At 45.5% G+C, this 19,345-nt stretch overlaps 1 protein-coding gene across 1 annotated transcript in view; it reads right to left on the minus strand.

Moving 5' to 3' along the window:
* The window catches only part of DDRGK1 (DDRGK domain containing 1), a 90,685-nt gene that overhangs the window by 5,711 nt on the left and 65,629 nt on the right, over nt 1–19,345 (minus strand). The window contains exons 6-7 of the mRNA XM_068274593.1: nt 6,204–6,242; nt 2,105–2,161 (exon numbers count right to left, since the gene is read on the minus strand). Of these exons, the coding sequence (XP_068130694.1) occupies nt 2,105–2,161; nt 6,204–6,242 (96 nt within the window). The remainder of the gene's footprint in view (nt 1–2,104; nt 2,162–6,203; nt 6,243–19,345) is intronic.

Below are 19,345 nucleotides of genomic sequence, written 5' to 3' on the forward strand. Positions count from 1 at the left end.
GGAATCGGCGGTGGAGAGATCCGTCCTGTCGGATCTTATCAATCGAACTGCATCAGCGGCTCGATTGATAAGCCACATCGCCGCCGCATCTACGCGTGTAGATGCGGCTTTAGGGTGCACACACGTCCAAATTTGATTGGCCAATTTTATGGAAATGTACCTAAATAGCATTCAAAATCTGCTGCCCCTCATTCTACAGTGGTAAAGATGGCCAATCAAAATTGGATGTGTTTATGCTTCCTTAAAGGGACTCCGAGCTCTAAATAAAAACGAAATTGGTACTCACCTGGGGCTTTCTGCAGCTTACCGTAGGTCGGGAGGTCCCACGGCGTCCATCCGGCTCTTCTCCCAGAGCCTGGCCAGAAATGGCTCCCCAACGACACTGGGCCCGAGTGTCGGGCTCCTTCTTCCTGAAACGTCATGTCTGTCGACACCATGTCGGCCGCCTCGCGTCATCACGGTGGCCAGCGTGACAGTACTGTGCATGCACGATTAAATTGAGCATGTGCAGTACTGTCACGCCAGCCGTCGTCATGGGAGAAGAGCCTTGTGGACGCCATGGGACCTCCCGACCTACGGTGGGCAGCAGAAAGCCCCAGGTGAGTACCAATTTCGTTTTTATTTAGAGCTCGGAGTCCCTTTAAGCCTGGTATACACATTCAATTTTGATTGGCCAATTTTGCCACTTCCAATGTGGTATGAGGGCTAGCAGATTTTGAATGGTATGAACAGATTGTGTCTGCAAGAACTTCTACTAAATGGAAGTGGTAAAACTGGTCAATCATTGGGCAATCAAAAGTAACTGTGTGTCGGCACCCGAAGGAGCCCACCAACTTTACAATTTTCAGTGTAGAATTGCAAAGCTTTCTCAAATGGGAGGTATTCTAAGGGTCACTACCTAAAATACCGATTTAAAGGATAAGCGAGGTGATGGATTTACTTACCTGGGGCTTCTTGCAGCCCCTAGAAGTCATTTGGCTCCCTCGCCGCAGCTCCGGTCTTCTCAGGTGTGTCCCGGACTGCCGACCCCTGACGGGACAGTGTCTTCTGAGCATGTGCAGTACGCTCCCGGTGACATGGATGAGTTCTCACCTGAGTTTGCACATGTGCAGAAGTCACCAACCTGTCGGAGGTCGGCGACCCTTACAGGCTGTCAGTGGGACACCGGAGAAGACCAGAGCTGCATTGTGGCACATAAATACTTCTATAGTGGCTTGAAGAAGCTCTAGTTAAGTAAAGATAGATTTAATCCATCCACTCATTTACCCTTTAAAGTATATTCACTCAGTTCACCGGTCTACTACATAGATTTTGCAAGACTGGACAAAAAAATATTGTATCTTTAGTGGGCACCTATAGACATAACGTTGCAAATGAATGAGAGGTTGTCAATAACCAGTTTACTTGCAGTGGCCCCTGCAGGTCACCTTAAGGGCTCAATTCCTCCAGGGTGCCACATTCGTATCCAAAACGGACATGTTCTACACAGTGGCAAAAAGTTTTTGTAGCAAAACAAGTGCACCCAAAACTACCATGGCAAAAATCATAGAGCAGAAACAATTTACTGGCTACTGCATGTGCCCATAGCATACTGCAGCATCTACACTTACATAACATCACAGGACTACAGGCTCCCCAGTCCCTCTGCCTTATTGCATATGGCCATAAAACATAGAGCAGGCTGGAGATATATAGTAACAGGTGACCATTTAGCATTTAAAAGCTTACGAAATTAAAAATATAACACCCTTAACTCATTAACAGCTTCAATAGAGTTATCTCCTTTGAGATACGTGCATGGATTTTGACCTCAGTCAGCAGAACTAGTTGTGCTGTAAATTCTTGGAAGGCTTTGATGTCTCTCTGCTAGCAGAAAATATAGAAACAAAGCAGAAGTCCTTTATCATTGGTGTCACACTGCCCCCTAGTGGCAAGTGGCCATAAATACGTATTACATCAGTACTAATTAGAAGCAAGGAAATGTAACAAATAAGATATAAAAAAATGTGCTAAAATAAAGCCTCTAAATAAATTGGCTGCTAAAGGGTTAAGAACCAAAAAATGACAAACAGCATATACATTGTCTGATATATTTTTGTTTTACCTGAGCTCGGAGACCAAAATGGGCACCCAGTTCTTCCAGAATGACCACTTTTGAAGTCTAGAAAACAGGTCACATATAGTGTTACCAGATGGATTTTTACTGACAACAAACGCTATTCAATTCACTTTTTCTCCTACGTGATATTGTAACACTTCAAGCAAGGAAATACGACTTTTCACAGTACTTTCACACCTACTTTTTGGTACTTTTTCAATCACTGAGTGCTGAAAAGTTATTTTGATGAGCAAATTAAAAATTATCTTCTATGAGTTAATTTAGTTGTTAAAGGACTATTGCGAAAAATTATAAAATTGAAAATACCGTCCATACACACAAGGCTGGATTCCCAGTGGTCAGTTGCACAATGCATGCATTATAATGTGTGTGAACTGTAATGGAGACTTTAACCTCTTGAGGACCGCGGTGTTAAACCCCCCCTAGTGACCAGGCCATTTTTTAGTAATTGGGCTACTGCAGCTTTAAGGCCAAGCTGCAGGGCTGCACAACATAGCACACAAGTGATTCCCCCCCCCCCCTTTTCTCCCCACCAACAGAGCTCTCTGTTAGTGGGGTCTGATGGCTTCCCCGTGTATATTATTTTTTTTTTATATAAATATTTATTTTATTATTTTTTATGAAATGTGCCTATTTTTTTTAATGTATTTTCTTCCCTCCCTCCGCCAGCCAATCAGCGTGATCGGCTGTCATAGTCTTCAGCCTATGACAGCCGATCACTCCCCAGCCTATGGAGGGGACAGCCGTGTCACACGGGTAGATCGTAACGCTGTACACCGGTATTAGACGGCGGTTTCGCCATCTAACAGTCTCCGAGTGGCGATCGCCTTCCAAGCAGGATATGCACGCGTAGCCTGGGCGCGCTCTCCTGCTAGCCCCATAGAAGGCCGTTCACGCCAATCGGCGTGGAGCGGTCGGCAAGAAGTTAATGCAAAGATGGAATAACACGATCAGTTACAACTCTGTACTGTGACCAGGCCCGTAGAATTGTATAAGTAGTGAGTAGACATGCAGAATTATTCGGCAACATAAATAAGCACTGTTAAAGGGACACTTAAGCCAGAAAAAAAAAATGAGTTTTACTCACCTGGGGCTTCTACCAGCCCCCTGCAGCAGTCCTGTGGCCTCGCAGCCACTCACTAATCCTCTGGTCCCCCACTGCCAGCTAGTTTCATTTTTGTCTACAGGCCCGTCAGGACTGGCCACGCGTAGCTTTCTCCGCATTCCCAACTGAAATTAGCGCTATTGTGGGCCACAGCGCATTCAAAAATACGGCAACGCGTATCTGTGTACGCGTTGTGGCCCGCAACAGCGCTAATTACAGTCGGGAATGTGGAGAAAGCTACGCGTGGCCAGTCCTGACGGGCCTGTAGGCAAAAATGAAACTAGCTGGCAGCGGGGGACCAGAGGATTAGTGAGTGGCTGCGAGGCCACAGGACTGCTGCAGGGGGCTGGTAGAAGCCCCAGGTGAGTAAAACTCATTTTTTTTCTGTCTTATGTGTCCCTTTAACTAGGCCTAAAACGTAGATTTCTCCCATAGTAAAATTCAGTATAATTTACCTTTTTCCAATGTTGCTGTCAAATTCTAAAATTCTGACAGATCTGACTGGTGTTGAACCAGTCATTCTCCTCATGGAGGTCTCTAAATTTCCAAAAGCACTTAGTCCTACTGCCAGAATAGTATGATTAGGGAGGCTGGCATCTTTGTATAGATTCTTTCAAATTTGTGCTTTGTAAAGAATTAAAGTAATTATGAGAATCCCCTATGAGGAGATAAACTAGTCCACAATCTCTCTGCGTGTAAGTGACAACAGAGAAATAAATAAACATAGTGCATTGCACTGGGAGAAATGTCAATTTTTTTTGATGTATGCATTAAAAAATTCACAATTTTCGTAGTAGTTGCCCTTTAAACAGAATCTGTAACTGAAAAAAAGAAAACCTCTGGGGGATACTTACCTCAGGAGGAGGAAGCCTCTGGATCCAGACGATGCTTCCCCCATCCTCCTACATCCCTCCGTTCAAGCGACTGGACCCCCCTAAGTGCGGTGATGTAAATATTTACCTACCACGATCCTGCGCAGGTGCACTAGCCGCTCTTCATTCGGGTAAGGGGGAAATAGCCGAGCCCGATCGTATCTGATCTACTGCGCAGGCGCGACTCCTATGCTCATGCGCAGAAGAGTGGATAAGAGCAGGCTCGACTATTTCCCCCTTACCCGAACGAAGAGCCACTAGTGTGCGCCTGCGCAGCATCGCGGTAGGAAAATACAGGGCTGTGGAGTCGGTACAAAATTCAGCAGATTCCAACTCAGACTCCTCAGTTTATGAAACCACCGACTCCAATTCCAGGTACCCAAAATGGCTCAGACTCCTTGACTCCTTAGTCCCATACTTACAAGGGTTGTGGAGTTGGTACGAAAAAATCATCTGACTCCTCAGTTTATGAAACCGCCGACTCCAACTCCGACTCCACAGCCCTGGGAAAATATATCACCGCTTGTCAAGCTTGAGGCTTCCCCTTCCCGAGATAAGTTACAGTTTTTTGCTACAGGTTCTCTTTAGGCAAAACAGCTCAGGACTATGTTGCATCAAGTGAATATTAGATTACTATGCCTTGCTGAAGGAGCCCTGTGTACTCCCGAAACACTGGCTGCTTACAGCAAGTAAAATATGATCTCAGACTTCACAGCCCAAACCATAAAAACAAAAACAGCCGTCTCCTTTCTGGTCGTGAGAGGCAGCCAGGCTGGAGAACTGACCTCTATGGGCCGCAGGTTCTGTATTGTAACAGTCCATGGAATTCAGTTCTCAGAGCCGGAACCTGCCCACAAGTCCTCTCCATCCGTCTTCTCTAGTAGGTCCACTGAAAGGCAATACGGGTCAGATGAGCACCACAGGTGTTGCCTAAAGCACATGATATTTCTACTAGTGGCATAAGCAATCCATTTAATTTTTACAAACACAAACCTCAGGTAACTATGTTAAACAATCAACACTTCGTGCACATAATGGGGATTGTCACAAAGCTTACCGTATATTTTTCACTTATTATAATCCCATATATTTATGCGTGTAATATCGTGAAAGTGTACATTTTTTTGTGAAAATTACGTCAAAAAAAGAAAATGGCACACTCATCATTACAATCAGTTTTGAAACAAAAAGTTCTTGGACATATGAAAGACTTTCATATTATACTGGAAATCTATGCTGTATGTACATCATATTATCATCACACAGCAAGGCATATTTTTAAAGTGGGTTGAAACACAATCTTCAGATCTGCAAACTTGGCTCTCCAGCTGTTAAGGAACTTCAAGTCCCACAATGCATTTGCCTTTATGACTGTGGCTGTCACACTCCCGCTATGTATTGTGGGACTTGTAGTTCCTTAACAGCTGGAGTGCCAAGTTTGCAGATCACTGCTCTAAAGCAATAAACTAAGCATAAAAGTAATAGCTAAAACATATTATTGGTTTCCAAGTTACCGAAAGGGTTAATACTCAAACTTTTCAATTCACTGAGAAGCCAACTGATAAGACTGCCAAGGTCATGCCAGAATCTGAGGTTGGTTTAAACATACTAAGCTGTGTAAACAATGCAGAAAAGTTTCTGCTGTATCCAAGGGGCAGCAGATAACTTTCTCTTCTTTATTTGCTCAGTAATTATTTCATGTCAAGTAAATCTGATGTTTGTCCTGAAATCAGCAATGTTATGTTAATTAGCGTCAGCAAAGTTCCAAGGATAGTCTTACATTAATTTTTTTACAGCAAACATTTCATTTTCAGTTTCAATTTCCTCATCCGCTGTACTGTGAACATATTTTCTGGTGCGCACTGTGCGTATGAATGTGGACAGTGCGCACCAGAAAATATGTTCACGTAGAACTTACAAAGGCGCACAAGCCCTTTGCACTGCGACTACGCCACTTTCCTCCTATGTCGTCATGGTTACAGGATCTCAACATTCTAGGACAGCTTCAGTTGCCAAGGAATAGCTCACACAGATGTCCGAGAGCTGTAGCACTGTCAGACAGCAGACTTCAGGCTACTACACAATACAGCAGTAACCGGTCACTCACCTTAATGTAGTTAATAAATTCTGAAAGAAAACTCCGCGCCTGGAAAAACAGAAAAAGAAAAACAAGAATGAAACAAGTCAGCATTTTCCAGTTTCTCGCTGAAATCGACCAGTGTATGGGCCCCTTAAGACAAGTTAGTGAAAATGGGGACAGCAAACGAGAATAACTGTATACATTTAATTTTCATTTGTATGGCATTTTTTTTCATAGACTTATCACTGCATTTCAATACCATTTGGTCTCAATCATCCAGACACTCACTGAATTCCAAAAAACAACAGGAAAGGACTTCAAATTCAGGAAAATAGGACAGAAGCAAAGAAATTGGGGTTAAAGCATTGGTATTGCACTACTCCATTAAACTGCATTCAAAATGTAAGGGCCATCCAACGTACACAGATGCAAGCTGTTAATATTGCTGATATGTATATCTGGAGCGACTCCCACACACAAACACCAAGGGCAACTCGCTGCTCAGACCCAACTAGCTGAAACTGTAACCACAGCCACACCACACGCCCCCGCCTTCAGATGTGGTCAGCCGTGTATCTCGCACACTGAGCAGAGCAGACGCCCCACGTGGTTTCCTCAGCTTTTTAAGTCAAGACCACATTCTGAAGGTCAACTCATCACGTGACACAGTACAGTTTCATATGTATCGAACAACAAGGGGACAGAAAAAAAACCCCATAGATAGTGTTTTGTAAGCACAGCCTGCACGGTGGGCTGTATGCTCACAAAATCTTGCCTTTTTGCACTAAAAGTAATCCTCCGGGCAAAGCAGGCACCTTTGTTTAGCAAAAAGAAAGGTGACCCAGAAACACCACAGCCACGCAGAAGGGCAACTCTTCACTTTTACAGGTTAGATGTACTTTCACTTTTATATTTTTACGAGAGCACACACACTGTGTGTGTGTGTGTGTGTGTGTGTGTGTGTGTGTGTGTGTGTGTGTGTGTGTGTGTGTATGTGTGTGTGCGTGTGCGCGCATGTGTGCGTGTGTGTGTGTGTGTGTGTGTGCAAATGTGTGTGTGTGCGTGTGCATGTGTGTGCGCGCGTGTGTGTGCGTGCAAATGGGTGTGTGTGTGCGTGCAAATGGGTGTGTGTGTGTGTGCAAATGGGTGTGTGTGTGTGTGTGCATGTGTGTGCATGTGCATGTGTGTGTGCGTGTGTGTACATGTGTGTACATGTGTGCGCGTGTGTGTGTGCGTGTGCATGTGTGTGTGCATGTGTGTGTGCATGTGCGCGTGCATGTGTATGTGTGCATATATGTGTGTGTGCGCGCGTGTGTGTGTGCGTATGTATGTGTGTGTGTATGCGTGCGTGTGTGTATGCGTGCGTGTGTATGCGTGCGTGTGTGTATGCGTGCGTGTGTGTATGCGTGCGTGTGTGTATGCGTGCGTGTGTGTATGCGTGCGTGTGTGTATGCGTGCGTGTGTGTATGCGTGCGTGTATGTGTACGATTCTTCATATGAACTATCGGAAATGACCGTTTGGGACCACTACTGAACAAAAATCTCATAACCAATCTGATCAGATTAATGAAATAGATTCGAAAATTGGATTTGTTTCATGTATCTAATTGGATTGGTTAGGAGATTTTTGTCAATTAGTGGTCCCAAACGATCATTTCCAATCGCTCATGCGAAGAATCATTCGTACACGATCCTTCAGCAAATTGCATGACACCCATAATGTGGTGGTGCACCATCTTGCTGGAAAATCTCAGGGAACGTGCCAGCTTCAGTACATAAAGAGGGAAACACATCATCATGTAGCAATTTCGCATATTCAGTGGCCTTGAGATTTCCATGGATGAGGAATGGCCCCACTATCTTTGTACCCCATATAGCACACCATTGTCTTTTCAATAGGAAGAGGGTACGAGATGTGCAGCACCTGAAACTACGGATACTGGAAGCCTGTGCTAGCATTTCTTCTGCCGTGTTGCTATCAGTGTGTGAAGAGTGGGAGAAGAGGGTTGCACTGACAAACCAACACAATGGGCAGCACATTAACCTCCCTAGCATTCTGGACGAGCTAGGCTCGTCCAGAGACGCCGGAGGTCACCGCTCAGGCCTAGCTGGGCCGATTTCAATAATTTTTTTTTAAACACGCAGCAAGCACTTTGCTTGCTGCGTGCCTCACCCGATCGCCGCCCATCTGCCACGATGCAGGACCCCCCCAGGCGAGACCCCGTGCGCTGCCTGGCCAATCAGTGCCAGGCAGCGCTGAGGGGTGGATCGAGTCTCCCTGTGACGTCATGACGTGCGTCGTCATGGCGACGGGGGAAGCCCTCCTGGAAATCCCGTTCAGAACGGGATTTCTGGACGGGCCATTGCGCCGGCGGCGATCGGAGGGGTGGGAGGGACGCCGCAGGGAGGGGGGAATCATGTAGCTAGCGCTAGGCTAGCTACAAGATAAATTAAAAATTTTTTGCAAAAAACGTTCCCGCGGCCGCAGGAATCAGAACGCCAAGCAGGTTAAACACATTTTATAAGTGGTCAGAAACTTGTAAATAACTCATGAAAGAATAAAGTTACGTTAAAACCAAGCAAATCATTGTTTTTCTTGTGAAACTCCCAATAAAGTTTGATGTGTCACATGACCCTCTTCCTATTGAAAAAAACAAAAGTTGGATTCAAAATGGCTGACTTCAAAATGGCCACCATGGTCACCGCCCATTTTGAAAAGTTTCCCCCCTCACATATACTAATGTGCCACAAACCGGAAGTTAATATCACCAACCATTCCCATTTTATTAAGGTGTATCCATATAAATGGCCCACCCTGTATATCTATCCTGCACCATTCAATTTTCATAAAAATTGATCATGAAAATCCACCACTCCCGATCGACTTATAGAGAAGAAGAAAAAAAAAATGGGAAATCTGTTCGGATTTATTGCTGAAATAAAAAAATGCTTTAGATTTTTTGGGGATAGCCGATCTTTTTATCGATGTTAGAAAATCGGATTGCTTTCTTTTACAGCAGAGTCCCCGGTATACGGCAGCGGCGGGGATCGCCTGCTGAATGGTGCTTGCCTGTTGCTTGAGCAACCGGCCACAAATATCCCCCCCAGAAATAATCACCAAGCCTCCAGCGAAGTCTTGTAGTCTCCCTGCAGCATCTAGCTGGCTCCTGACGGCTTTTCAGGAATCCTCCCTGCATGGAAGTTGGCGTGTCACCTGACCCGCATTGGGTCAGGTGATATGCTGGCTTCTGTGCACAGTGCTGGAAAGCCGCTAGGAGCTACAGGAAAACTGTAGGCTGGAGGCTTTGTTAAGTATTTTAAATGCCTCCAAAACCCCCTGAAAAAAAGGTCCTCATTATCCCTCAGGGATGTCGGTTAGTTGAGATCTTCGGTTGCCTGAACACTGGATAACGTGGGGACTATGCTACATCGTAGGTGGCCACCCTAAGGCTATGTTCACAGTGGGCACTGCTTTCCCTGTAGCAGCAGGAACGCATCCCTAGAACAGAAAAGCCTGGCAGCACATTATCAGCATGTTGTGTTGCATACTGCGAAGCATAGAGGCATTCACAAGTATGCAGTATTTTCCCCAAGCTTTTAGCCAGGTGCTCCACCCGGCTAGTTTTGATGAGCACCCAGTTGTCATTGGCTTACCTCCTCCTAGACCTATGCTATAAGTGCCAGTCCTGCATTTTCTCATATTGCCCCACCAGGCTACTTTTTCATGCCACCGGGCTACTATTTCATGCCACCCAGCTGGAAAACAATTCTGGGGAGACCACTGGTATGTTTTACGGTCACTGTGTTAATACGCACGTTTTGTGGCAATGTACTGCACTGTGTTCAGTGCATGCTTTTCACCCTTCTCTTTTCATAACTAGGGTTATACTGGTGGCAGCCATTAGCAATTCCTCCATTGCCGGACACCACCTACTCCACAAGTTTGCCGGATTTTGTCCGGCATTTTGAAAGGAAGGGAGGGGTTCCTACAATAAATGTAAAATATTTTATATTTGTCATCATGCAACTGAAAAAAAGGCTGCTATTTATTATTATAATTTACAAAATAGATTTTATTTCTGAAATCTTGTATTTTTATTTTGGGTCCACTTTAAGCAGAAACATTGCAGATCAACCTTATTCAGTTTTCCATACTTGTAAAGAGGTGATCAGTTGAAATGGTTGGCATCTTATACAGAATCCCCTGTTTTCGATAGTTTGAGGCAAGGACACCAGTTATAGAACGTAATTGCAATGGGCAAGTTCACATTAGTGTGAAGAGTTTGCGATTTTATCCGATCACAAACATTGGGCCTGCCGCATTTGTCGACATTTTGCGAGTGTGTAAATTAGTATAGAGCTGTGGTGCACTGGTGATTTTCTTGCGACCCAGCAATTTACAAAGGTTTTTTTTTCTCCTCCCTGTAATCCTGCCATGTAACTCGTTCAAATGCACGACAATGGAGACGCAACATGCACAGTGTGAATAGAGAAAGTTGTGATTGTAGCATGTTTGCGCTGCCAATCACAAATTGTAGTGTTAAAGCGGATCCGAGATGAAAAACAAACTATAACCAGTGACTTGTCTACATATCTCATCTAAAGTTTAGATGGTTTACACAGCAAATCTAGCTGCAAACAGCTTTAATAGAATATGAATATTTCTTCCTGTGATACAATGACAGCAGCCATGTTGTTTGTAAACATTACACAGAGGCAGGCTTATCTGTATCTTGAGCAAAAACCTAATCCCCCCCCCCCCTCCTCCTCCTTTCTCCCCTCTGTCTCCGAAATCTCTGGCTAGTAATATGTCCCCCTCCTCCTGCCCAGACTGAGCTCCCATGAGCCCTTGCTACTGTCTGAAAGTGCCTTGGCTCTCTGAAAACCTGTGGGCGTGGCTTTCTTAGTTTATAGGGAATTAGAATATTAAAACAAAAAAGCATTTGGCTTGAGGAATGCCCTATAAACAGGAAAGGAACCCAATTATGCAATGTGTAAAAGTTCATCTCGGATCCACTTTAACCTGCTGAGCGGTCTGGACGAGCTCAGCTCGTCCAACACCGCCAGAGGCTGCCGCTCAGGCCCTGCTGGGCCGATTTTAATGAAATAAAAAGCAGCACACGCAGCTGGCACTTTGCCAGCCGCGTGTGCTGCCTGATCGCCGCTGCAGCGCGGCGATCCGCCGCGTGCAGCGGCGAAAGAGGGTCCCCCAGCCGCCCGAACAAACAGTTCCGGCCAGCGCTAAGGGCTGGATCGGAGGCGGCTGACGTCCATGACGTCACTCCGCTCGTCGCCATGGCTTATTGCGGCCTTCCGTGTTACTTCTGGCCGCCGGAGGCGATCGGAAGAACTTTCAGTTGGCTGCATGAAATAGTTTTTTTTTTATTTTAAAAAAACCCTCCCGCAGCCACCCTGGCGATTTAATCAGAACGCCAGGGTGGTTAAACAGCCCTTAAAGTGGAACTGAACTCGTGCACAGGACAGAAGAAAAACAGAGAATTGCACCTTGTAAGTATTTACAGAATTTAGTCTGTCTAATCCCCCCTTATCTGTGACAAATCACAATTTGTAATTTTGACCTCTTCAGCTGCGTCAGTTCCTGCCACGGCAGAGAGCGAATTGGTAAACACAGCAGGTTAACAATATGTCTGTTTCCATGAAAGCAGGAAGAGGATACACTTCAGCTTTATTGCAGGAGTTCTGTGGACTGCAACAAAGAAATGTTTTTCTGTAAATGTTATTATGCTGTTGCTTATCTTTTAGAGCAGAGAGGAAGTTCTGAGTTCAGGTTCGCTTTAATAGTACTTTGACAATTGATGGTTTCACCTTGTTCATCACTTTGCTGCGAATTGGAAGTGAAAGGAATACAGTGGCTGCCATCTCCATTCCCTTGTAAACCATGCCACTTCTGTACTGACGCTCTGTCTCTAAGGCTTGGATCACACATAAATGGTGTCCAGGCCGGAGCGCTGTAAAAACAGTGCAGGAGATTTTGTTGCAGCCGGCGCCACCATAGGCTGTAATAAGAATCACAGCAGTGCTCAGTGAGTGATTTCGGCGCCATCAAACGATGGAGCACAAATTACTCTAAAAACACTGTAATTCAATCGCCAATTGGAAGCCAAATTACGTCTTTCCCCCCCACTATCCGTGGCGACCTGGAGGGGGAATAGTAATTAACGCCACCGGGACTTGTGCAGGAGCAGGTTGAGCCTTTTAACAGCTTAACCTTGCGCTCAAATCTCCTGGCGGCAGTTTCATAGGTATGTGTCCAGTCCTGTCTTGACAGCTTTTGACAGTTGGGATCAGTTTTGTATGAGTTTTCGCTTGTTTGGTTCATACATAAAAGGTGTACATTTCCGGTCCAGTGAAGTCCAGTCCGGTATCAGTTTTCTAAGGGTGGGTTCATACATGAAAGGTGTACAGTTCCAATCCTGTCAGGTAAAACTGATAGAAAACTGATTCGAAACTAACAGGACCAGATTTATGTGTGAACCTAATACTGCTGACGGGTTTAACTACCGTATATACTCGCATACAAGCCGAATTTTTGACCCCCTGAAAAGGGGGTCAAAAGTTGGAGGGTCGGCTTGTATGCGAGTCTCTATTGTGGTGTTCCGCGGCGCCCCCCCCCCCCCCCCCGCCCGCTCGCTCCCTCCGCGGCCGCCACTGCCATTACCTCTTCAGCCGGCGGCCGCTTCCTCTACTGCGGGTGCCCCCTCTCGCTCTGCTCGCCGTGTATCACAGCAGCGCGCCCGGCGCTGCTGCTGTGACGAGGCAGGAGAGAGCGGTTCCCCTGGTAACGGCGTCGCTGTGATACACGGCGAGCAGAGCAGAGTGAGAGGGGCACCCGCAGTAGAGGAAGCGGCCGCCGGCTGAAGAGGTAATAGCAGCGGCGGCCGCGGAGGGAGCTGCGGGCGGACGGGGGGGTCACTAAACTGGGCACTATACTGGCTAAACTGGGCACTATACTTGCTATACTGGACACTTCACTGGCTATACTGGGCAGTTTACTAGCTATACTGGGCATTATACTGGCTATACTGGGCACTATACTGGCTATACTGGGCACTTTACTGACTATACTGGGCACTTTACTGGGCACTTTACTGACTATACTAGGCACTATACTAGCTATACTGGGGCACTACACTAGCTATACTGGGGCAATATACTAGCTATACTGGGGCACTACCTACCCATACTGGGCACTATACAAGCTATACTAAGGCACTACCTACCCATACTGGGCACTATACTAGCTATACTGGGACACACTGGGGGGATCACGCGGCCTGCACCAATCCAGCATTTCCTACCCCCGGCTTTAATGGGGGTCAATCATTTTTCCCTGTTTTTTTTTAGGTAAAAGTTGGGGGGGTCGGCTTATATGCGGGTCGGCTTATATGCGAGTATATACGGTATATACATTTCATTTTCAATTGAATGACATGTCTGTTTGCATAGACTTTGCACTGCATTTGAATATCATTTGACTTTCAGTCATCCAGACAGCAACCTCTGTCACTCCGCTCGTCGCCATGGCTTATTGCGGCCTTCCGTGTTACTTCTGGCCGCCGGAGGCGATCGGAAGAACTTTCAGTTGGCTGCATGAAATAGTTTTTTTTTTATTTAAAAAAAACCCTCCCGCAGCCACCCTGGCGATTTAATCAGAACGCCAGGGTGGTTAAACAGCCCTTAAAGTGGAACTGAACTCGTGCACAGGACAGAAGAAAAACAGAGAATTGCACCTTGTAAGTATTTACAGAATTTAGTCTGTCTAATCCCCCCTTATCTGTGACAAATCACAATTTGTAATTTTGACCTCTTCAGCTGCGTCAGTTCCTGCCACGGCAGAGAGCGAATTGGTAAACACAGCAGGTTAACAATATGTCTGTTTCCATGAAAGCAGGAAGAGGATACACTTCAGCTTTATTGCAGGAGTTCTGTGGACTGCAACAAAGAAATGTTTTTCTGTAAATGTTATTATGCTGTTGCTTATCTTTTAGAGCAGAGAGGAAGTTCTGAGTTCAGGTTCGCTTTAATAGTACTTTGACAATTGATGGTTTCACCTTGTTCATCACTTTGCTGCGAATTGGAAGTGAAAGGAATACAGTGGCTGCCATCTCCATTCCCTTGTAAACCATGCCACTTCTGTACTGACGCTCTGTCTCTAAGGCTTGGATCACACATAAATGGTGTCCAGGCCGGAGCGCTGTAAAAACAGTGCAGGAGATTTTGTTGCAGCCGGCGCCACCATAGGCTGTAATAAGAATCACAGCAGTGCTCAGTGAGTGATTTCGGCGCCATCAAACGATGGAGCACAAATTACTCTAAAAACACTGTAATTCAATCGCCAATTGGAAGCCAAATTACGTCTTTCCCCCCCACTATCCGTGGCGACCTGGAGGGGGAATAGTAATTAACGCCACCGGGACTTGTGCAGGAGCAGGTTGAGCCTTTTAACAGCTTAACCTTGCGCTCAAATCTCCTGGCGGCAGTTTCATAGGTATGTGTCCAGTCCTGTCTTGACAGCTTTTGACAGTTGGGATCAGTTTTGTATGAGTTTTCGCTTGTTTGGTTCATACATAAAAGGTGTACATTTCCGGTCCAGTGAAGTCCAGTCCGGTATCAGTTTTCTAAGGGTGGGTTCATACATGAAAGGTGTACAGTTCCAATCCTGTCAGGTAAAACTGATAGAAAACTGATTCGAAACTAACAGGACCAGATTTATGTGTGAACCTAATACTGCTGACGGGTTTAACTACCGTATATACTCGCATACAAGCCGAATTTTTGACCCTCGAAAAGGGGGTCAAAAGTTGGAGGGTCGGCTTGTATGCGAGTCTCTATTGTGGTGGTGGTGGTCCGCGGCGCCCCCCCCCCCCCCCGCCCGCTCCCTCCGCGGCCGCCACTGCCATTACCTCTTCAGCCGGCGGCCGCTTCCTCTACTGCGGGTGCCCCCTCTCGCTCTGCTCGCCGTGTATCACAGCAGCGCGCCCGGCGCTGCTGCTGTGACGAGGCAGGAGAGAGCGGTTCCCCTGGTAACGGCGTCGCTGTGATACACGGCGAGCAGAGCAGAGTGAGAGGGGCACCCGCAGTAGAGGAAGCGGCCGCCGGCTGAAGAGGTAATAGCAGCGGCGGCCGCGGAGGGAGCTGCGGGCGGACGGGGGGGTCACTAAACTGGGCACTATACTGGCTAAACTGGGCACTATACTTGCTATACTGGACACTTTACTGACTATACTGGGCAGTTTACTAGCTATACTGGGCATTATACTGGCTAAACTGGGCACTATACTTGCTATACTGGACACTTTACTGGCTATACTGGGCAGTTTACTAGCTATACTGGGCATTATACTGGCTAAACTGGGCACTATACTTGCTATACTGGACACTTTACTGGCTATACTGGGCAGTTTACTAGCTATACTGGGCATTATACTGGCTATACTGGGCACTATACTGGCTATACTGGGCACTTTACTGACTATACTGGGCACTTTACTGGGCACTTTACTGACTATACTAGGCACTATACTAGCTATACTGGGGCACTACACTAGCTATACTGGGGCAATATACTAGCTATACTGGGGCACTACCTACCCATACTGGGCACTATACTAGCTATACTAAGGCACTACCTACCCATACTGGGCACTATACTAGCTATACTGGGACACACTGGGGGGATCACGCGGCCTGCACCAATCCAGCATTTCCTACCCCCGGCTTTAATGGGGGTCAATCATTTTTCCCTGTTTTTTTTTAGGTAAAAGTTGGGGGGGTCGGCTTATATGCGGGTCGGCTTATATGCGAGTATATACGGTATATACATTTCATTTTCAATTGAATGACATGTCTGTTTGCATAGACTTTGCACTGCATTTGAATATCATTTGACTTTCAGTCATCCAGACAGCAACCTCTGACTGCCTTTCCTCATTCCCAAAGTCTAGACACTAGAAATGGGTGAAGCACCAAAGCATTGGGGAAAACGATGAAAAGAAGAATGCCGTGTTTACCGGTAAGTTAAATGATGACTCGAGCCATCCTGGAACGTGAAATTTCCATGTTAGCCAAAAACGACGACCAAGAAACAGTTGTAGACTGCAATTACCCACTACCAGAGAAGACAAATTTTGTAATACGACCCTCTGGGTGCTGCTAGTCGCCCTCTCCAGTGTCTGCAAACACCTTTCCACTTCTGATCAGTGGAATATGTGTAAAAAAAAAAAAAGTCAGTCTGGTCAATCACAGCTATTGTGACCACATTCCCATTGATCCTCTCATTACAAGCAAGGGGACATGCTGCCATCTTTTAGGAAGAGTAGGAGGAATCTTTTGCTGTTACCATGGTAGAAAAAACTATCAAGATACTTAAATGAGAGGACTACGGACAACCTAGAGTTGAGTTGAATGGTAATATTTACTGTTCCACTCCTCCTCCTATTCCATCATCCACCCATATGAGGCAGTAAAGGAAGATGTGGGAAGAGAGACCAGCCATTTTATCACTGTGATCACCTTGCCCACCTCCCCTATACTGCTGCTGAAAGATTACCTCTTAGCGGCCAGCACGGCCAAAGCTCTGAAAGAATACCATTGTCAATTCCTATTAAGTTCCTTCATGATCTGTGTGTCATTTAACCCTTCCCACAACTTCTACCCACGTGTTTGCTTAAAGTGAATCTCCGGACTAAAAATCTACTCAACAGCACTGGAAAGGCTTCGTGTTTCTTTAACAGTTTCACAGCATCAGAACTTTGTTTTTCTTACCAAAGCATCATTTTTAGCTGCATTTTTAGCTAAGCTCCGCCCCATCACAGAAAACTGCCCGGGCTTTTTTTTCCCTGATGCTGAGCAAAGGATGATGGGATTTCCTATGTTGTTATTCACGTTGCCTAGCAACTGGGAGGGGTGATCAGCACACAGGACAGTTGGAACTGTGTCTCATGCTCCCTGTCACCTCCTTTCAACCAAAAAGATGGCTACCCTCATGAAATCAAACATTTGCCTGTTCTTTTAAAACAGGGTGGGTAAGAGATTATATTACCTATCTATTATAACCACTTGCCGACCGCACACTCATACCGTGCGGCGGCAAAGTGGTAGCTGGAGGACCAGCGACGCACATCTGCGTCGCCAGGTGCCTCCCTAATTAATCAGGAAAGGCCGCTCGCGCGAGCGGCCGTTTCCTGTTAGATCACGGAGCGGGTCTCCGTGAATAGCCTGCAAGCCGCTAATCGCGGCTCGCAGACTAAATGTAAACGCAGGAGACGTTTGTCTCCTTTGTTTACATAAAACGGCAGATATGGCAGATCGGCGATCCCCGGCCAATCAGCGGCCGGGGATCGCCGCCATGTGACAGAGGACAGCCTGTCACAGGCTGCACAGGACAGATAGCGTCCTGTGCAGCCCCGATCACCAGGGGTGAGAGGGAGGAGAGGGAGGGGGGAATTTTGCCACGGAGGGGGGCTTTGAGGTGTCCCCCCCCCCCCTGCAACACCCAGGCAGGCAGGAGAGATCAGACCCCCCCTGCACATCATCCCCATAGGCGGGAAAAAAGGGGGGCGATCTGATCGCTCTGCCTGCAACCTGATCTGTGCTGGGGGCTGCAGAGCCCACCCAGCACAGATCATAAAAAAAAAAAAAAACACGCTGGTCCTTAAGGGGGGTATCAGGGTAAAGACTGAGTCCTCAAGTGGTTATTTAACATAACTAATGTAACTTAAAGACAGTATGTTTGTTTAAGCTGAAGAAAAAAAGAAAGAAAAACAGCTTTGATGAATTGTTACTGCAGACAAGTCTGTGTGATGAGGGGTACACATGGCTTTTATAGGCACACTGGGAGGGTGTGATATGGGTTATGCTGCATTACACACAGAGTAGGGAGGAATTTCATGCCATACTTTTAAGAAATGCAAGAAATGCACGGTTGTGGAAAAAAATACGTGAGAGCTTAACCCTTAGTCTCCCGTGGAAGTCTATAGGCATTTCTGTGTTTCTGTGTCCATACACCACAATAGTCTATAACCACGTTTTAGTACAAAACTACTTCTTCCTGAGGTGGACATCTATTGGCATTCCGTTTCCCCATATTCCTGTGCCACGCATGTCTAAAGGCGTTAAATGCAACGTTTTAATTTAGTGCCAACTTTTTAGTTGTCCTAAAATGTGTAGGTAATTCCAAGTTGGTGAAGAATTATGCAAATGTTACTGCAATTCTTGAAAATGCACCAAAGGCATTAACTGCAAGATCTGATTAGTCCATTTACATTTCATATTTTCATAATAATTAGCATCATTCTGTATTATAATAAGAAGCATAGTTCCTAATCCTCTAAAAAAATTATTCCTAATCCTCTAAAATATTTGACATTACTCATGGTTTAGCTCTCCTTATCTATTTATCTCAGGAAAAATCTCTCCTTATTGGTTTATCTCATGGATTAGCACTCCTTACAATTAAGATGAAAAATAAGTAACTTTGGTGACTCAACCCCTTAGTGTGATATCCCATCCTGCTTTTACTGAGATTTCCCTGAACCTCTCTGACCAAACTGATTTGATGACAGGCCATTCCCATAAAGGTGACCACACGATACAATAAAATGATCCTATTTTATGGCAATTCGATAAATATGATCGTTCTCCCCCCAAAAAAATCGTAAGCTTTTTTTTCATTCGACTGAAATTTCTTGTTTTTTATCAATCTGGAATGCTGGAAATGTTTCTTTAATTTTTCTAGATTGTATGGTGTGTGTTAGATTGTCAATTTATTAATATACACACCCTAGCAATTTTGTCAAAGTTTCCAATAATTTTTATCATAATTGAAGAAAAATTGAACATATGTGTGTGGTACATTGGTCATATTTTTGAAATGTTACTATCAGAAAAACTGATTGCAATTCTTACATTGAACAGATATTTAAAAAATTGTATGGGGTGTGGCCACCTTTAGATGTACTCAAGTTCCTTCAAAACCACAGTTTCGCCAACATAGTCCTGACTTATCTTTAGCTTATATATGTACTTCACTTGGGGTTATATACCAGTCTAGAAGAAATGTAGGTATATTTTCCCCCGTGAGATATACATCTGGAAAATCAAGACAAAAACGTAGTGGCGGCTAGCCATTTTTCTATCGATAATTGAAT

The sequence above is a fragment of the Hyperolius riggenbachi genome, chromosome 1, assembly GCF_040937935.1.
Source record: "Hyperolius riggenbachi isolate aHypRig1 chromosome 1, aHypRig1.pri, whole genome shotgun sequence".
Taxonomy (NCBI): domain Eukaryota; kingdom Metazoa; phylum Chordata; class Amphibia; order Anura; family Hyperoliidae; genus Hyperolius; species Hyperolius riggenbachi.